The following is a 21714-nucleotide window of genomic DNA, read 5'->3' on the forward strand; positions in this document are numbered from 1 at the left end:
AAATTCAGTAACCAAAGGTCAACCAGGGCAGCAGACATGCACATTAAAATCACCCAATAATAACAAACGATCATACAACGGAACAAAAGAAGTTAAAAAATCACAAAGATCATTTAAAAAAGCATTGTCTGGGTTAGGTGGCCAATAAATCAAAGCACAGAATAGCGTGGAAGAGATCAACTCCAACACAACACACTGTACCTCAAACGACGAGTAACTCCCAACAGAAACTCTCCGAATGTTAGTTTTCAAGCACAAAATTAAATTTCCTTATAAAACTGCAGAAAGTGTACTTGAGACTACTATTTTTAAAGCAAAGGGTCGTCAAACTAAATATTGACTTTGTTTCATTTATTACTGTTCATTACTGCACTTTATAGTATTTTTTAAATGTAGAAACATTTAATTTCTTTATTTTTTGAAGGCATATTTGCTCTACAACATTTCCTTTCATGTGCAAAAGTATTTTGTGCAGTACTGTAATAATTGCAAGAAAGCATGCTACTGCTACATGCAGGTCCTTCATCCCTACATCAGTCAGACTTGTTAATGCAATAACAACATAATGTAGCACTGCTAACTGTTTTGCATCATCAACCTACACATAATTATTATTTGTTGCTCACCCCTCTATTGTTAACTGTGCAATAATCCATTTATCAATTTATGTATATAAACAAGGTGTCACTCATCTGTATATATTCAAAATTGTATTCATCTGTATATACATTGAGGTGTTCATAGTGTACATATTATCATTATTATTTTTTTTTAATTACTTTTACTCTTATTTTTCTATTCAAATGGTGTGTGTGTGTGTGTGTGTGTGTGTGTGTGTGTGTGTGTGTGTGTGTGTGTGTGTGTGTGTGTATATATATATATTAAATTCTATTCCTATTTAATGTGTATTCTTTCCTATCAGTTTTTTGTGTAATTGAGCTGCTGTAATGAGGGAATTTCCCCATTGTGGGATCAATAAAGTTTATCTTATCTTATCTTATCTTATCTTATCTTATCTTATCTTATCTTAATTAACAATCATCTCTAAAGTGATGGAAATGAATAAATCAGAAATTTGAAGGATACTTGCATGTACACCAATTATTAAAAACAACCACTAAGCTGAACCGGCAAACTGTAAAATGTGACATCGCTCTCATCCTTGGCACATGCAAAATCAGACAGTGGAGGTTCATATTATAGACCTGACTCTATTGGTTAAAAGGAAGTCTAGGCAAATCCATCCTGTTATTATTTGCTCTACATCAAACTGAATTATATCCAAAAGAATTAGAATGGTGTCTAGCTCCAAAAGTATTAGATCGGTCCTTAGATCCAAAAGTATTGGATTGCTGCCTGGCTCCAAAAGTATTGGAACGCTGTCCAGCTCCAAAAGTATTGGAATGTTGTCTAGCTCTAAAAGTATTGGAACACTGTCTATCTCTAAAAGTATTGGAATGCTGCTTAGAGCCAAAAAAAATTTGAATGCTGCCTGGCTCTGAAACAGTTAGAATGCCAAAATAATTAGAATGCTGCCCAGCTCCAAAAGTAATGGAACACAGCAGTGCTCCAAAAGTATTGGAACACTGCCAGCTCCAAAAGTATTTGTAATGCTGTTTGGTGCCATAAGTATTGGAACACTGATGGATCCAAAAGTATTGGAACACTGCTACACCCTAGCTGTAGCCTAGTAAGTCCCGGGCAACCACCCAGAACCACGCAGCAAGACTCCAGCCTCCTAAAACACCCTAACAACAGCCTAGCAACCACCCTTGCATCTGCCTAGCAACTCCCTAGTAGACTTGCTTTTTCATGCCTGCATCATAATTTGTTGTGACAAACTTTACCAATCTATTTAGTAATAACAGCAGATACTTCAATTACTTATCACAATAAAATGATGTTAAACAGAGCCAAAATGCAATGTGACTGTGATTAACAGCTGCAGAGCTGGATTCAACTCTGCTTTTCTTTAATATTTATGCAAATCTCCATTTTGTCTTGTAATATTAGCACAGTGCTTATCTAGAGAGGAAGCAGTTCTCATTAATCCTCCTTCAACACAAACATGTTTGCTTCAGCTCCACTGCTGCTGCTGGCTCTCACCCCCTGTGAGTGTTTGAATTTAAGCTTAATTACTTCATCTGATCCTTTCAGTTTGACATGTGAACCTTTTCTTTTTCTCTTTCTATGCTTTCTGTTATTTCTGTCTTTCTATGCTCTTTCTGTTCTATGCTACTGAGCTCATCCAGCCAGTGGTTATAAAGCCAGGAGATACTTTAATCATCATCTGTAGAGTGTCTGGAGTTTCTATCACTGATAGCAGCAGCCACTATGGAACAGCTTGGATTCGGTAATCTGCAGGGAAAGCTCTGGAATGGATCAAAATTATTTATTATGATGGGGTATTTATTAGAAAGATTCACTTAAAGACAAGTTTATCATCTCTTGAGCTACGTCCAGATACGCCGTGACCTTACAGGGACAGAACATGCAGACTGAAGACACAGCTGTGTATTACTGTATTACACGACAAGCTGCAGTGATACACAAAAACAACAGGTTCATCACAACATTATAAACACTTCAGCCTAGACACTTAGATAATCATTTAACAAAAACTAATAAAAACTTGTACTCAGTGCATACAGTGAGGGAAAAAAGTATTTGATCCCCTGCTGATTTTGTACATTTGCCCACTGACAAAGAAATGATCATTCTATAATTTTAATGGTAGATTTATTTGAACAGTGAGAGACAGAATAACAAGAAAATCCAGAAAAAAAGCATGTCAAAAATGTTATAAATTGATTTGCATTTTAATGAGGGAAATAAGTATTTGACCCCCTCCCAATCAGAAAGATTTCTGGCTCCCAGGTGTCTTTTATACAGGTAAAGAGCTGAGATTAGGAGCACACTCTTAAAGGGAGTGCTCCTAATCTAAGTTTGTTACCTGTATAAAAGACACCTGTCCACAGAAGCAATCAATCAATCAGATTCCAAACTCTCCACCATGGCCAAGACCAAAGAGCTCTCCAAGGATGTCAGGGACAAGATTGTAGACCTACGCAAGTCTGGAATGGGATACAAGACCATTGCCAAGCAGCTTGGTGAGAAGGTGACAACAGTTGGTGCGATTATTCGCAAATGGAAGAAACACAAAAGAACTGTCAATCTCCCTTGGCCTGGGGCTCCATGCAAGATCTCACCTCGTGGAGTTGCAATGATCATGAGAACAGTGAGGAATCAGCCCAGAACTACACGGGAGGATCTTGTCAATGATCTCAAGGCAGCTGGGACCATAGTCACCAAGAAAACAATTGGTAACACACTACGCCGTGAAGGACTGAAATCCTCCAGCGCCCTGGGTGAAAGTGTTGTGGAGCTGAAGGTTCGAGTTGCCAAACGTCAGCCTCGAAACCTTAATGACTTGGAGAAGATCTGCAAAGAGGAGTGGGTCAAAATCCCTCCTGAGATGTGTGCAAACCTGGTGGCCAACTACAAGAATCGTCTGACCTCTGTGATTGCCAACAAGGGTTTTATCACCAAGTACTAAGTCATGTTTTGCAGAGGGATCAAATACATATTTCCCTCATTAAAATGCAAATCAATTTCTAACATTTTTGACATGCGTTTTTCTGGATTTTCTTGTTGTTATTCTGTCTCTCACTGTTCAAATAAATCTACCATTAAAATTATAGAATGATCATTTCTTTGTCAGTGGACAAACGTACAAAATCAGCAGGGGATCAAATACTTTTTTCCCTCACTGTAGTTATTGAGAATATATTATTTATCTTTTAGCTGTTTTAAATGAAATCATCTGAATGTCTATTTAGAATTCCACTTGCTTCACATGTTCGAAAGTAGTTTTTGATTTTCATACAATTGAATTTAAATGGTACACACAATAACTGGCTTTTAAATTAAATTATAACTCTGATTTAAAAAAAAAAAAAAGTTTCTTAATGACTAATTCCTGATATTGATTTCAATACACAACACATACGAGAGGTATTAGAGGAATAAAGCACTTCTGCACATGCTACTGTAGGAAAATAATTAACTTTAATGTGGTAACAGTGACATTCCTTCAAGTGAGGATGCATCACATCAACCTGCTATTGATTATTTTCCTATAACTGCATGCCCCCAAGTGTTTTATTCCTTACTGAATCTGTCACTGAGCTCCTCTGCTTCTGTTGTATTTTAGGTAAAGGTCTGTGTAAACTTAAGAATCTCTAACTGCTCATAAATACAAATTCAGCTTCTCTGTCCTCACAGACTGCAATGATTCACCATCATCTCACTCACATTAAACAACTGAAAGATAATTGCTCTTTGTTGCTAACATTATCATAGTATTATTATATATTTCATTACACTACCCTGCAAAATGAATAATAAATATTTCTAAATGTTATATATCATCATGCACAAAGATTTAAAAACAGTGATGATTTGTGACCTGCATTATTTCTGGAACTACATTCCGTTTGTATTGGATAACCTGGATTAGACACACTGCTGAAAAATGACAGTTTCTGAAAGGACTGGGCATGTTTGTGTTGTTCAGAAATCAGAAAACCTCATGTTCTTCTGGATGTTACAGTGATACACAGTGATGTACTAAAAGGACATGATATCTAATGAGTAAAGAGCAGTTATGGACTTGACAACATGAAACACAGCTGGAGTCTTACAGTAAGCTCTTTCTCTTCATTGCTATTCCTCTGTGAATATTTTTTATGTCTATAATGGTCATGCCATGCAAATTATATCTTGTGTTTGAACCATTTATGCTGATATACATTTAGCTCAACAACATACCAGCGGTTTGTTTTCATTTACAGCAACTGTAATTGTTTTAATTATTTGAGATGGGACTAGGCAGAGTTTTGAGTTAATTTGCTCGAACAATGCACAAACTCCATCATAAAGACAGGGTTATAAATGACTTCATTTCCCTCTGATGCTGTTCTGAGTGCTTTCTCTCTTTTAAACCGTGGTGATACAAATGCTCCAATCTAGAATTCATACTTTCTTCATTTGTATTGCAGCTTCATGTGAGAATTTTTTATCGACAGCAAGCTGACAACCTTTTTCTGTAAAATTACTCATTCTCATTCTCATCTATATATATATATATATATATATATATATATATATATATATATATATATATATATATATATATATATGTGTGTGTGTGTGTGTGTGTGTGTGTGTGTGTGTGTGTGTGTGTGTATAAGTAAAATAAATATGAAAAGTAGTTTATAAATTTAACCTATTTATTTGGCGTACATTACAGATAAACCTTACAGTAACTATTGCCTGAGATGTTGTTTTAGATAATTAACCTTCTGAACCTACTGAAAGTTCTGAAAATATATTCTGATAAAATGTAACTGATTTATTTGTTGGTTTGTTCCTTTAAGAATTTGTCTGCACATGTTCAAAGAAATGTTGTACTGTAGACAGACTGCCATAATTAATGATAAATACATAACCCATACTGCATGCAAATCTCCCCAACTGCAGGAAAATTTCGTCTTCTTCGGCCTGTACTGGCCCTGCTAGCTCAATAACTTTTAACACTTCTATACTTTATTAACCAATCTGACTTATACTTTAAAGAAATAACTTTACCAAAACTCTCGGGGACTGGATACAGATAAGGCAGATTTATTCAGCAAGTTACCAAACAAACCAGTATTACTGGACCAGGGATACGTGCTTGACCCGTAGGTGGCAAGTATCAAAGTACAATCCTTTACGGAGTAACTTTAATTGTTTTATATACAATTAAAGCATCCATGTACCTTTACGGAGGACCCTCTTATCTCAACTTGCACCTTGTCACTGTGTTGGCCCTCAAGTTTTTTCCTAGTATAACTTTTGCCTCAATCTGTTCTTGTGCGTCATTAGCCAACATCTGTTTTTCTTTATTATTTATTACTTTGGGGAGGCGTCTTCCTTATCTCCTTCAACCTAAAGACCCCCCCCCCCCCCTTTCTCCCCCTGCATCTCTTGTTTTCGCTGAACCATGGGTGAGTACAAACTGTTCTCTATCTATCCTCCTTGTTGTTTTTCCAGCCCAGTCCCATGTACTTTTTATGTATGAATAAGTATTCTTTAATATCCGTAATTTCTAGACGTACGATCTACTCCCATCAACCCTGGGCCTTCTAAACAAGCCCATGGATCATCCTTTAAGAGGAAGACGGAAACAGACCCAATTTACCGGACCCCTTCTCAAATGGCATAAAGTGGATTCTGGCACTCAGACACGTTTAACCGTGCTGCCTTTACTGAAAGAAAGAACGGAAGCATCTACTCAAACTTCCATCTCAGTACCCCTCATGAAGAAAAGATATTCGGATGCGGCTATCCAGACGAGCTATAGGATGCCTTATGGCACGCAAACACCCCCGATTTCTACTGTGTCGAAAGGCACTCAGGCTTCTCAACTTCCTTGGGCCGTAAACAGGAAAACCTCTGTTAAACCTCTGTTAAAAATACCTAATTACCTAATCAAACTGCATAAAGTTTCTTAAACTCTTCTCTGTGTTCGTGCGAGTGTCTGTGGGCGTGTCTTTTGTACACACGCAGGACTCTTCTTATCTATTTCTGCAGGCTCACCTTGCTGCCGCCCCCTTATTCTTGCTCTACGTACAGGAGGTCTTTTTCTCCCTTTTCTTAGTGACTCTATTTTATATTTTAATCTAATTAATTTTTAATCTACGTTCGCCTCACACCTCCAGGGTCCGGGGTTCGAGTCCCGCTGGGGCCATGAGTGTGTGGAGTTTGCATGTTCTCCCCGTGCTGCAGGGGTTTCCTCCAGGTACTCCGGTTTCCTCCCCCAGTCCAAAGACATGCATGGTAGGCTGATTGGTGTGTGTCTAAAGTGTCTGTAGTGTGTGAATGGATGTGTGAATGGGTGTGTGAGTGTGTATGTGATTGTGCCCTGTGATGTACTGGCACCCTGTCCAGGGAGTACCCCACCTTGTGCCCGATGCTGCCTGGTATAGGCTCCATGTTCCCCATGACCCCGAAAAGGAGTAAGTGGTAGAAGATGGATGGATAGATGGATAATTTCCCAACACAACCTCAGACAGATATAAATATACTGCAAGTACACAGCAGTCTCTGTGTTTGGTCGAGTACAGCAGAGGAATCATGAGCTGGCCTCTTTGTCTGATATCCTCTGTGCCCTGTGAGTAAACACATCTCTACACACCTTACTCACCTTTTTATTTGCTCCATATTTCAGACTGAGTTGAAGTGAAGTGTGCTTAATAGCTTCTGTGTGTTTTACCGCTCTCCTCTTCTCAGATGTACATGGCATCAGTCTGACCTTGTCTCCTGCTGAGGTTAAACCTCCGGTAGCCTCAGTGAAGTTGTCCTGTCAGATTCCTGGGTATGCCCTCACTAGCTACGGCACAAGCGGGATCGGACAGCCTCCAGGAAAAGGCTTGGAGTGGATCGGGATCATATGGGGTGGTGGAAGCATAAACTCTGGAGCTTCCTTTAAAACTCGCTTCAACATCTCCAGAGACACGAGCAACAATGTGCTTTACGTAGATATCAGCAGCCTGTTGCCAGAAGACACGGCTGTTTATTACTGTGTAAAGACACACAGCTGTACACCTCACTGGGGACTGAACAAAAATTAAACCTCACATATGTGTAAAGTTAATTTTAAGTTAAAACCTAAAAAGTACAATTTATGGAAATCCATCACATCCTATATACATAAAGAAATATTAAATGATTATAGAGAAGATTAAAGCACAGTAAATAATGAATAGATAGAAACATCCGATCAAACATTTCACTAGTAGTGCAAATTATTTAGCTTTTTCACAGAAAATGAAATTTTCCTGAATGTTTGACTGTACATATTTACATTTAGGTTTTGTATACTTATATATCTGCACATTATGATTTCCATTATGCTTTAAGTCCTCTGAGAGGCACTCTTTCTCTACTTACACAACATCCACTCAACATGTTGAGGTTAAAAAAACTGAGAGATTAAAAGGACTGAGAGAGGACTGATGTCCTCCTGGGATTTCCATCACCGTCATAAAATGTATTTACAACATTAATTAAAAACTAAGACATTACAGATCTGTTATAACCATGTCTTAATAAACCAGGCTGCATAATGCACACTCTTTGATAACTTAGTAAGTAAATAGTACTAACTCTTGTATTTTGTGAATGTGTACATTTGCAGGAAATGTAGTATGACTTTGGTTTTATTGAACCTTTGTGAAAGCCTAAACATTATTATGCAAATCAAATGGTTTAAAAGACTGAAATATTTATAATATGGGAAAAAGAACCAACTTAGTTTGTTATAAAATATCACAATTAAGTCCAAATAAAAAAATACACACAGAAGCGGGTAGGGGAGAAAAAAAACAGGTCTATCTTGTTTTGAGTTTCTCTATATTTATAATTCCCTTTATTATTGAAGTATGAATAATGTTAATTGGTAAAGAGGTTTCTGTCATGGAAAAGATTTGTTCCATTAAAAAGCCACTTGTTCTTCATAAGATGGACCTCCTCATGGCAGCTGGCAGCTGTATTTTTTTAAAATCTACTTTAGGAACTAATTCTGTAACTAATTCTGTTTCATCCCAACACCATGTCATTGCTTATTTTCCTGTATCAGTACCCCTGCTGTGTTTTATTCCTTACTAAATGTGGTTATACTGTAGTGTGTTTGCTTATTCACCTGAAAACAAAACAGGACTGATAGATATATTTAAATAGACATGGATCAATGTCCCACGTTTTTTTATATTTAAAATGACATGTTTGTTAGATGGGGAGGTGATTTGATTTAGAAGACTCCCTCAAATGTACCCTAATATAAGGAGTGTCTCTATGCAAATGTCCTTCCCGGTTATATATTTAAGCAATGGAGACTAAGAGCTTTTACTTATTCTGCTTCAACACACATCATGATCTCTACATCCCTAATGCTGCTGCTGCTGGCAGCCGTACATTGTAAGTGTTTTTACATTTGACATAAAAATGGCTTCGGAGCACATTTTTCTTTTACAGCATTAAAATAACTTTTCTTTAACAGGTGTTCACTGTGTTGAGCTGATCCAGCCCGGATCCACAGTATTAACCCCTGGTCAATCATTGACTCTGACCTGTAAAGTGTCTGGATATTCATTAACAAGTACCTACTGTACAGACTGGATACGACAACCTGCAGGAAAAGCTCTGGAGTGGATCGGACGTATATGTTATGATGGTAGCACTTACTACAGTGAGAAACTGAAAAGCAGGTTTCAGGTTTCCAGAGACACGTCCAGCAGCACAGTAACATTAACAGGTCAGAACATGCAGACTGAAGACACAGCTGTGTATTACTGCGCTCGTGAACCACAGTGAGACAGATCAACAACATCCCTGTACAAAAACGTCCTGTACAGTAAACTATTTACATCAGAAAAAGTAGAAATACAATGTTTTATCATTTCTGTGTCATGTCATGTCATGTTACTCCATGAACAATGGACAATTTTTAATGGACAATAATTAATTAATTAATTATAATAAAAGGAAGAAGAAGAAGAAGTAGAAGAAGAAGAAGAAGAAGAAGAAGAAGAAGAAGAAGAAGAATTCTGGCTGAGTGCAAGAGCATCCTGGACATTTTGACAGTCAGTATCTGATTACAAATTGAGCTGATTAGGCTTATGTTCATGCTACTGCAATGCATAGTTATCAAAGTGTGAAATTCACTGTGTGAGGAAATCACACTTAGCTAGTAAGGTTTCAGGTTATCTTCAGGCAAACTGTCTGTTTTTCACCACAGTGATTGTTAAACCAGCTCCTTACACATGATTTTTGCAGGAACAAATCCTAGCCCAAGTTGCAAAGTAAATATAAACATGTTTAGAAATATACTTATGGTTTAAAAAATTGAGGTGTCACAGTATAAGCCAATTCCGAAAAAGTTGGGACAGTATTGAAAATGCTAATAAAAACAAAGAGGAGTGATTTGTAAATGTACTTTGACTTTTATTTAAACAAAAACATATAAAGACAAGGTATTTGATGTTTTACCTAATCAATTGCATAGTTTTTGAAAATAAACATTTATCTTGAAATTGATGAATGTTCCAAAAAAGTTGGGACAGGGGCAATTTAGGACTAATAGGGATGTGACAATTTAAAATAAGAAGGTGAAGTGAAATAAGTCTAATCATAAGCCTCCAAAAAAGGCCTAGTCCTTCAAAGGCAAGGATGGGTCGAGGCTCGCCAATCTGTCAACAGATGCATCAGCGAATAATCCAACACTTTGAAAGCAACTTTCCCCAGAGACAAATCGGTAGGATTTGGGGCATTTCACCTTCAGCAGTGCACAATATAATTAAAAGATTCAAGGTATCCAGTCAAATCTCAGTGCGTAAAGGGCAAGGCCGAAAACCACTTCTGAATATCTCCGATTCCTCAGACATCACCATCTTAAAAACCGTCATTAGTCTGTAATGGATATACTGACTTGGGCTCAGGAATACTTTGGTAAATCTTTGTCAGTCAAAATCATTTGCCACTGCATCCACAGATGCAAGTTAAGGCTTTATTATGCAAAGCAGAAACCATACATCAACACTGTCGAGAAGCGCTGCCGACTTCTCTGGGCTCAATCTCATCTGAGATGAACAGAAGCACAGTAGAATCATGTTTTGTGGTCTGACAAGTCAACATTTCAAATAGTTTTTGGACAAAACAGCTGTCATATTCTCCGGGCCAATGAGGAAAAGGACCATCAAAGCTGTTATCAGCGTCAGGTCCAAAAACATCTGTCAGCATCAGCATGGTCAATGGGCAACTTGCACATATGTGAGGGCATGCCTAATTTCTCCATCTGGAGATTAATAAAGTATTATCTTATCTTATCTTATTAATGCAGAAAGATATTTACACATTTTGGAGCAACATATGCTGACATCCAGAGCAGGACAATGCCAAACCACATTCTGCCCTCATTACCAGAGCATGGTTGCATAAGCAGAGAGTGTGGGTGCTAGCATGGCCTGCCTGCGGTCTTGACCTGTCTCTGATTGAGAATGTGTGCCTTGTTATCAAGTGCAAAATAAGGCAGCAAAGGCCCCGTACAGTTACACAGCTGATGAAATGCATAATGGATGAATGGCGAAAAATTCCACTTGCTAAACTTAACCATCTAGTGTCTTCAGTGTCCAAACACTTAATAAGTGTTATTAAAAGAAAAGGTGTTGTGGCACAGTGGTCAACTTTTTTGGAGTGTGTTGTAGCCATCAGATTAGAAATGAGAATTTTCAAAAATAAATAAAATTCACAAAGTTAAACATAAAATAATGTGTTAATAATGTGTTTTCATTAAAGTACAGGGTGAAGTGAATTTTCACATTACTCTTTTTTTTTGCTGCATTTTCCATACTGTCCCAACTTTTTCGGAATTGGGGTTGTATATTATAGACAATGCTGCTTTAACATTTGAGCAGCATTGCAAATTATTTTCTGTTTTTTACAGACAATCAGATTTAGTAAGCCAACCGTTGGTCATGTAGTGTTCTGTAATGTATATTTAGCCTACACCCACATTAGAAATGTATGAACATTATACTTTTCTTTAAGCTTTTAGTCCTGTGAGGGGCGCTCTTTCTCTATTCACACAACATCTACCCAACATGTTGAGGTTTAACGGACTGAGGGTGTGATAAATTTGAGAACACGTTCTCCTGGGATTTAAGTCATGGGATGTAAGCTCAAACTACAACATTGTAATGTCTATTATATCAGTGCCTCATTAAACCAGGGTGCATAATCCATACTGTTTGAGGAAAAAGGAAGTAAATAGTATATAACTCTCTTATATTTTGGGAATTTGTACATGTTTTTACATTTCCAGGAAATGCCTCAAGTCATTAAGCTCTGTGCCTTTATGAAACCCTAAACACGTTTATGCAAATCAAACCCCCTATAAAATATTTGAGGTGTTCTCAGGAGAAGTGAGGTTCAGGATTCAGGTTCCACTCAACTATGTTCTCTACATTTCTACTGCTGCTGTTAACAGCTGCATCGGGTAAATATGTGGAGAGTTTTGAGATAATTGTGTATATATTTCTTTTTGAAAGAATGTACCTGATTAATTGATTAATTTGTTGTTCACAGGAATTAAATGTATTGAACTGGTTCAGCCTGCAGACATAGTGGTTAAACCTGGAGAATCATTTTCAGTCCCCTGTAAGATCACTGGGTATTCAGCCACAAGTTCCTGTACTAACTGGATACGATATAAATCAGGACAAGCACTGGAATGGATTGGCAGGTACTGCAGCTCCAGTAATACTGGCAGCAAAGATTCACTAAAGAACAAGAACCGTTTCTCAGCCGAGGCCTCCAGCAACACTGTGATTTTAGACGGGGAAAACTTTCAGACTGAGGACACAGCTCTGTATTACTGTGCTCGTGATACACAGTGAGACAGATCAACAAGGACCCTGTACAAAAACACCCAGTACAGAAGAATGTCCTGCATCCACTGGGATCGGCTTGTACATCACTGTACATCATTGTTTTTATAGTAGGTGTTCTGTTCAAGCAATTATGGTATTATTACAACTACCAATATTGTTGTTGTTGTTGTTGTTGTTGTTGTTGTTGTTGTTGTTGTTATATTGATTTAATTGATGATTAAATGGGAGTGCTGTTGTCGGAAAACATTCAATGAGGAGGAGGGGTGATTCAGCCCAACACAAAATGGAGTTACTATTTCCACAAAGAAGTTGATTATTTTCCTATTACAGCATGACCCACAGTGTTGTATTCCTCTAATACCATAGTCCATCCATCCATCCATTTTCTGTATCGCTTATCCTACAGAGGGTCGCGGGAAGACTGGAGCCTATCCAGTCAGTGTTTATGTTAATGGTAGCAGCTGAATAAACACCATTTTAGGTTAATTGTTGCATGAACATTATGGAAAGACATGCTTACAACGCCAAAGAAAATGTTTTACATATAATATCTTGTTATTTGAGTTCATAAGATTCATAAAGTAGGCTTTACATATGCTCCACAAGACGAACATTTTGCACATTTTAAATATATTCTCCTCCAATCAGATAAGCAAATACAAGTGTCAGAGCTGGATATCACTCCATTCATGGTCTCTGATAACTTTGGAGAACAGAGAAGATCCCAGTACAAACAACACACATCATGTTTTCTACATCTCTACTGCTCCTGCTGATTGCTGTTTCCTGTGAGTGCTTTATCAAATGTATTAATTTATTACAATAACCATAAATGTGCAGCATATATCGTGTGAGATATCACCATGTGTTTTCCTCCACAGATGTGCATGGTGTTGATATAAGTACAAATATCACAGTCAGTAAAGTTCACAAGTGTCTCTTAGCAGCAGTGTTACTTATAAACTATTAAATAATAATAATAATAATAATAATAATAATAATAATAATAATAATAATAATAATAATAATAATAAAACTATTTAACACCATTATGCAATCTGAATAAATAATTTAAATTCAGTCAGTCAGTCATTTTCAGTAATTGATTTTTTTCTGGTGGTGACGCTAATAAATCTCTAATAAATATTAAAAACAAAAAGGACAACCATTAGTATCAGTTATAACACAGCGCTGTAGAATTTTCAGTACTGATTAATGGTTAGTGCAAATCACAGGTTTATATTAATGCGCTTGTTCCTAACATTGTAATGGATCAACGGCATCACACCACCCTGAGGCTGAAACAAACCAGTTTAAAATTGTGAAATAGTCAGTTAATGTGTATAGTCACATTTACACATGAAGAGAATATAAAAATAAAGTCACATGTGTTAATAATGTATATTGGTTCAGATATGTAGGATTGCATCAAATTTGCTTGATAAGGAGTGTGTCACGACCGGCTCAAAGCCGTGACAAATGAAAGGAGGACATAGTAAAGTCAGTTGCAACAATAAACATTCATTAACATAAAAAGAAAAAAATATATATACAACAAGGAAACAACACAGTCATCTGTAATGTCTATCTGGTGCAAGGATGTTAGTGGATCAAACATAGAAAACTAAATACTCAAAACAAATTACAAAAACAAGCTAAACTACAAAACAAACAAAAGCCAAACTCAAACACAAAGCAACCAGGAAAAAGCTCCATCTACACTAACACAGCCTAAGCTTTTATAGAGGGAGGAACTGTGGACATGGTTCTCTTGATGAGCCTCCTAGTCAAACCCACTGACCGGCTGTAGCATGAAGAGTAGAAGACCTGTCACAAGTGTCTCTATGCAAATGTCCTTCCCTGTTATATATTTAAGCAGTGAATCCCAAGAGCTTGTACTTATTCTGCTTCAACACACACCATGATCTCTATATCCCTACTGCTGTTGCTGCTGCTGGCAGCCGTACACTATAAGTGTTTTTACACTTGACATAAATATGGCTTTTGGGCACATTTTCCTTTTACAGCATTAAAATAACTTTTCTTTAACAGGTGTTCACTGTGTTCAGCTGAATCAAGCTGGAACCATGGTTTTATCCCCGGGTCAGTCAATGACTCTGACCTGTAAAGTGTCTGGATATTCAGTAAGTGATGGCAGCTACTGGACACACTGGATACGACAACCTGCAGGAAAAGCTCTGGAGTATATTGGACAAATATCTGGTAGTGGTATCACTTACTACAGTGAGAAACTGAAAAGCAGGTTTCAGGTTTCCAGAGACACGTCCAGCAGCACAATAACATTAACAGGGCAGAACATGCAGACTGAAGACAGATCAACAACATCCCTGTACAAAAAACACTCAGTACAGAAAAGTGATATATTAGCAAAAGCAATACCATAGCGATACAATGTTTCATCTCTGTTTGAAATTCTATGTTTCTCATAAGTATAAGAAGACATCAGCTAGCTAATATTCAGTTGATTTACTGAGTTTGTAAAATTTTAAAATCACATTATAAATTGGTTTAGAATTCAAATTGACCATGAACATGAACTGTGCAGCACTCCAATGAAAAACTTCATGTTTTATCTTTCTTTACTGAGTATCATAATTTTTGTCCAGTGATGTACTGACCTAAAGAGATGAAAAATCTGATTTTGGCTAAATTGGGTTTTCTGTCTAACATTTTGAAACCTCAACATTGATACACTATAAAAACATATCTCCAAAACACCATGGAATGCTTTACTTTCTACTTGCCTAGGCGTTCTTCCTGCAGAGACCATGTTGGATAAGGAGCCAGTTCAACAACAGGAATGATGAAAACAGTGAGTTTGATTAAAATATCTATAACCTTGTGAGCTAAGTGTGATTTCCTCACACTTTGATCAAGATTTAGGCTAGTTTTGTATCTTATTGAAATCTGGTATATCTGGTATATATCTGATATATCTGGTAGTTGTAGCACTCACTACAATGAAAAACTGAAAAGCAGGTTTCAGGTTTCCAGAAACATGTCCAGCAGCACAGTAGCATTAACAGGGAAGAACATGCAGACTGAAGACACAGCTGTGTATTACTGCGCTTGTTGGCCACGGTGAGACAGATCAACAAAATCCCTATACAAAAACACCTCATAAGTTGAACTATAACACAAATAAAACAAAGAGTTCAAGGTTATTTTAAAACATTTATAATGTAAATTTTAAACCATATTTCTAACATAATAATGCTACAGCTCTTACATTGCTGCACAATATTATACACACCATTATAATCACATCACTTACAAGAACTTGTTATACTGTAGTATCTTTTCCTAACAATAATCACATCAACAAATTAGAATTTGTGTGATCATGTGTGAGAAAGTGTGAGAGCATTTTGAGAGGTAGAATTTTTCAATTATAATGATCCCAATATCCCTAAGCACAGATAATTATTATCATGCTAAATTTAGTATTTAATCCTTGTGCTTATTACACTGACACTTCAATATTTTATAGAAAATTATAGCATTTAACAAAGAGGCACATATCCACATATACTCCATAAGATGAATTTCCATGTTTTAAATAAGTTTAGTGGGCAGCAGCTCACTTGTTTTGAAGAAGAATTCATGAAGCTATGAAATCTATTAGTTGAAGGTTGTTACTCACCCAAAGCTCATTTCACACAACTGAATCAAAAAGCTTGATTATGGGGCTGAGGGTCACTCAGTACTGCATCTTGTTATAATGTTAACACAAGGTACCTGACACTTATTTATATGTCTTCACTGAGAATATCTTCATTATATATCACTTCAACAATAATATATAATCACATCAACAAATTAGAATTTGTGTGATCATGTGTGAGAAAGTGTGAGAGCATTTTGAGAGGTAGAATTTTTCAATTATAATGATCCCAATATCCCTAAGCACAGATAATTATTATCATGCTAAATTTAGTATTTAATCCTTGTGCTTATTACACTGACACTTCAACATTTTATAGAAAATTATAGCATTTAACAAAGAGGCACATATCCACATATACGCCATAAGATGAATTTCCATGTTTTAAATACGTTTAGAGAACAGAGAAGACCAACACACACCATGTTCTCTACATCTCTACTGCTCCTGCAGATACCTAAATCATTATTTTATCCAAAAACCCCCCCCAAAAAATAGTACAAAGGACATAATAATAAGAATATAAGAATATATATATATTTTTTTAGCTGTTTGAATATCCAGTTAATATTCCACTTGCTTTACATGTTTAAAAGCTTTTATTTATTTATTTTTTATACTTCCTATATTTTAATTCAAATGCTACTTAAAATATTTGGTAATAAATTTCACTTGATGAATCAGACACAAAAATATTTGTTGGTGTCTCTTAAAGATTAATTCCTGATGTTGACTCAGTACACAACACATAAAGGACTGCACTGATTATCATCACGACCTGTTTCAGTCTATAAAAGCTACTTTATTTAATTTAACTGGTGAAGCTGGTTAGGAAATTACAGAGCCCATAAAGGGACACAGTGGTGGAAAAAAATGGGATGGATTTTTTTTTTTTAAGCTTTTGGTTCTCTCACAAAACTTTTGCCTTCCCCCAAGAAACTTTTGTGTTCCCTCGCAAAACCTGTTATGAGTTCGGTCAAACACTTACTGTTTCTTTTCCTGCTGATAGTGGCTCAGACAGCTCCATAGGTTCACAATGGAGCGGTTCATAAAGTTTTATTTTGAACTTGGACACAATAAAGAAATGTGGTCTGTGCTTAGTTCGAGGCACGGTTCTGACGGAAATGAAAGACACCTGAAAAGGATAATATGCAAAAGTGCGTTGTTTCTACGAAAAAAATTACTCAAGTGATGCTGTGAAGATACAAGTGCGAACCACCACACAGAAGTCTCTTGCGAAACCTGTGTTCACAACACAACAAGTAGGCAATCTTTGCGAGGGAATGCAAATGTTTCTCAGGGGAACGCCAAAGTTTTGCAAGAGAATGCAAAAGCTTTGAGGTTTTTTTTCACCCATCCCAAATTTTTTCCACCACCATGTCCCTTTAGGGACTCCGTACTTTCGTGTAATATGATCTGAAATCTCTGCTGGATTTGAGTGTTTCACAGTAACACAGTAGATGAACATGATGTGTTGAAAGTTTATTTGCTGTTCCTCTCTGTTACATCATCATGACTCACACATTTATTCCATCATGATGTCATGATGCAAATCCAGAGTGCTGTGTGTCCACACGGTATTTATGTTCAGCTGAACTGAGTGGAGCAGTCGAGTCTCATCATCACTCACCATGAAGATCCCACTCTCCTTCTTCCTGTTGCTAATCAGCCTCATCAGTGAGTTCTCATGCTGAATCTCAAATATATTTAACATTATTATTTTTTAATACACTAATTCTGTTCTTTTATGTAGCAGGTATTCAGTGTCAAAGTCTGGAGTCTATTCCCACTGGTGCAGTGGTGAAAAAACCTGGAGAAACTCTGAGTCTTTCCTGTAAAGGATCTGGGTTTAACTTTGGTGACTATGGCATGCACTGGATCAGACAAGAAGCTGGAAAAGCACTGGAATGGATTGGGGTTATCTGGTATGATGCCAGTAAAACGATATATGCCAAACACATTGAGGGACGTTTGGAAATTACCAGAGACAACTCCAAAAACCTGGTGTATCTGCAGCTAACTGGTTTGAGTGCACAGGACTCCGCTGTGTATTACTGTGCACGAGACTCACTCTGACACAACAGACTCCAGAGCTGTACAAAAACTTACACAAGCACGTCCTCATGAGCTGTAAATATTCCCTCAGCAAGGAACTGAACCCCAGTGACCTTTATTTTAAACATCATTATATTCGGCACTCAGATTTTACTTTTTCATTCCAAACACGTGTGCAAACTCCTCAAGCTTTTATTAATAAAAATCCCATGGAATTAATTATGATATGAACGCATTACAGAATTTAATCATGGATTATGATCATGTGGAAGTGAAAATGCAAAGTGTAAATACATGTTAGTAAGTGTTTTGTGAAGACAAATACTGTATTTTAGACAAATAAAAGCACAGGGAGACTCGAGGCAAATAAACTCTAGGAAAAAGATTGATGTTATTTCCAGGGATTAAATTAAATGTACATGTTTTGTGCAGCACCACCACTACAAATTGCTGGAATTAAAATCATCTGTAGGGGGCAGCAGCTCACTTGTTTTGAAGAAGAATTCATGAAGCTATGAAATCTATTAGTTGAAGGTTGTTACTCACCCAAAGCTCATTTCACACAACTGAATCAAAAAGCTTGATTATGGGGCTGAGGGTCACTCAGTACTGCATCTTGTTATAATGTTAACACAAGGTACCTGACACTTATTTATATGTCTTCACTGAGAATATCTTCATTATATATCACTTCACTATTATACTCATGTGAAGATCTCTTGTAAGATAAATGGCTTTGATATGACTGAGCACGACAAGCACTGGATTTGACAGAAACCAGGGAAAGCTCTAGAATGGATTGGGTATGTGAACTCCATGAAAGGCCAATTTCTCCTCTCTGAAGATGTCCCAAAAAGCACACAATTCTTAGAGAACAAGAGACAGAGGACATTGCAATTATTACTGCAACTGAAGCCACAGGGGCTGGAACTGAGGAAACAGCTGTATTAAAACCACACACATGTTACAGTGTGTAAACACAAACTTTTTTTTTTCATTCAGAGACATTCTTCTTCAAATGGTTTAAGAGTTCATTGAAACCCTTTCTGATAGTGAAACATACTGTTGTAGGGTTCTACATATAACCTTATAATCATCCACTCATCTATACACTAAGCAGCCTGTGGTTGTGGATTTAATACATCCATAGCGGTCATGGACACGCCCTATTCAAATAGAGTCGGGTATAAACAGCATGTTCTTGGCTGTTCAGGTTTCTAGTGAGCTCTGTGATAGATAACACTCCCATACACTTTAAATCTGGGTGAAGCAGAACTCAGAGAAGGATGATTTTAGGATATTGTATTTTATTTGTGCTAATATCATGTAAGTATACACCATGTGAAGTGTACTTATTGTTACCAACCTGAATTTATCATCATGTTTTTAAGTAACCGCACATCCCAAAGTGGTTTATTTCTTTCATAACACAGTAATTTGCAGAAGCAAAGCTAACTTTTTTGTTTATTTTTGTAACAATGCTTTTATACATTTAATCCATTAATAGCTACATTTAATATTGTGGAACTTGCGCAAAACAAGTTAGTTCCCGTCATCACTTACGTTTAAGAAGTTATAAACAGTTTTTCCGTCTCCAGATGCTCACGCTCAAAATGAATAATAAAATAAAATGCAGCTTGTCATGTTGCTGAGAAACCACAAAGTTCAAAGTCCTCTGTTCTAAAGAGTTTCCTGTGTCGGAAATCTTACTGAAACTGGAGACTCATTCCATAAATTTACATGAACAATTACATAAAACTTCATAAAATATGTGCTTCATCCACACATAAAATTCACAAGTTTCCCTTAGCAGCAGTGTTACTTTTGGGCGGCTGTGGCTCAGTTGGTAGAGCAAGTTGTCCACTAATCGTAGGGTTGGCGGTTCGATTCCCGGCCCACATGCCTCCACATGCCAAAGTGTCCTTGGGCAAGACACTGAGCCCCAAGTTGCTCCCGATGGCAAGTTAGCTCCTTGCATGGCAGCTCTGCTACCATTGGAGTGTATGTGTGAATGGGTGAATAAGACACAGTGTACAGCGGTTTGGATAAAAGAGCTATATAAGTGTGCCATTTACCATTTACTTTTAAGATCTAAAACTGTTTAAGTCCAATAAGCAAGCTTAATAAATTATATCAATTCATTTTTCTGTAACTGTGATTGTTTTGGTCGTGACATTATCTCTAATAAATATTCAAAACAAAAAGACACAACCAATGATATTAGTTATACCACAGCCCTGTAGAATTCCCAATACTAGTTATTCTGAAGGGCACATTTGATCATTCTAACATGATGATGGATCAACGGCATCACACCACTCTGAAGCTGAAACAAAACAAAACAAACAAACAAAAAAAGACAATAGTCAATTAGTGTGTATAGATGCATTTATGCATTAAGATAAAATGAAAATCAAGTCACACACACACATTAATAAGATACATTCGTCGTGATATGTGGGATTGCGATGATCAAATTTCCCCTAAGAGTGTCTTTATGCAAATGTCCTTCCCTGTTATATATTTAAGCAATGGAGACCAAGAGCTTTTACTTATTCTGCTTCATCACACACAATGATCTCTACATCCCTACTGCTGCTGCTGCTGGCAGCCATACACGGTAAGTGTTTGTACATTTGACATTAAAATATCTTTGGGGCACATTTTTCTTTTCTAACATTAAAATAACTTTTCTTTAACAGGTGTTCACTGTGTTGAGCTGATCCAGCCCGGATCCACGGTATTAACCCCTGGTCAGTCAATGACTCTGACCTGCAAAGTGTCTGGATATTCATTAACAAGTACCTACTGTACAGGCTGGATACGACAACATGCAGGAAAAGCTCTGGAGTGGATAGGACATATATGTTACGATGGTAACACTTACAACAGTGAGAAACTGAAAAGCAGGTTTCAGATTTCCAGAGACACATCCAGCAGCACAGTAATATTAACAGGGCAGAGAATGCAGACTGAAGACACAGCTGTGTATTACTGCGCTCGTTATCCACAGTGAGACAGATCAACAACATCCCTGTACAAAAAGATCCTGTACAGAAAACTGTCTTATTCCTTACTGAATATGTCACTGAGCTCCTCTTCTTCTGTTGTAGTTTAGGTAAAGGTCTGTGTAAACTAAACCATCTCTAATTGCTCATTAATATACATTTAGCTTCTCTCTCCTCACAAACTGCAATGATTTACCATCATCTCACTCACATTAAACAAATGACCTGCACAGCCTCTGGGTTTAACTTTGGATGGCTTGGATCTACTATCTACTTGGATCTACTTGGATTTACTTTCTAAGCCAACTTTGGATGGCTTGGATCAGACAGGCGCCTGGAACAGTGCTGGAATTTGTTGCAATTTTCTCAGACACCAGTGGCAGCAAGTATTACACGCGTGCGCACACACACACACACACACACACACACAGGAGTTCGTCTGTCGATTTTGACGAAGACAGAAGTTTCCAATTCC

General features: G+C 37.0%; 4 gene segments (V, D, J or C); all 4 read left to right on the forward strand.

Annotated features, from left to right (window-relative positions):
• The first annotated feature begins 2068 nt into the window (after nt 1–2068).
• LOC108277850 (Ig heavy chain V region 914-like) lies at nt 2069–8154 on the forward strand. The segment is given in 2 exon segments: nt 2069–2111; nt 7336–8154. Coding segments are annotated over 2 exon segments (384 nt in total).
• An 803-nt stretch (nt 8155–8957) lies between these two features.
• On the forward strand, nt 8958–9417 carry LOC108277978 (Ig heavy chain V region 914-like). The segment is given in 2 exon segments: nt 8958–9021; nt 9104–9417. Coding segments are annotated over 2 exon segments (360 nt in total).
• A 7630-nt stretch (nt 9418–17047) lies between these two features.
• LOC108277862 (immunoglobulin heavy variable 3-33-like) lies at nt 17048–18659 on the forward strand. The segment is given in 2 exon segments: nt 17048–17853; nt 17930–18659. Coding segments are annotated over 2 exon segments (369 nt in total).
• Nucleotides 18660–20771: 2112 nt separating this feature from the next.
• Nucleotides 20772–21247, forward strand: LOC128634977 (Ig heavy chain V region 3-6-like). The segment is given in 2 exon segments: nt 20772–20851; nt 20934–21247. Coding segments are annotated over 2 exon segments (360 nt in total).
• The last annotated feature ends 467 nt before the right edge of the window (nt 21248–21714 follow it).

The sequence above is a fragment of the Ictalurus punctatus genome, chromosome 2, assembly GCF_001660625.3.
Source record: "Ictalurus punctatus breed USDA103 chromosome 2, Coco_2.0, whole genome shotgun sequence".
NCBI classification, from domain to species: domain Eukaryota; kingdom Metazoa; phylum Chordata; class Actinopteri; order Siluriformes; family Ictaluridae; genus Ictalurus; species Ictalurus punctatus.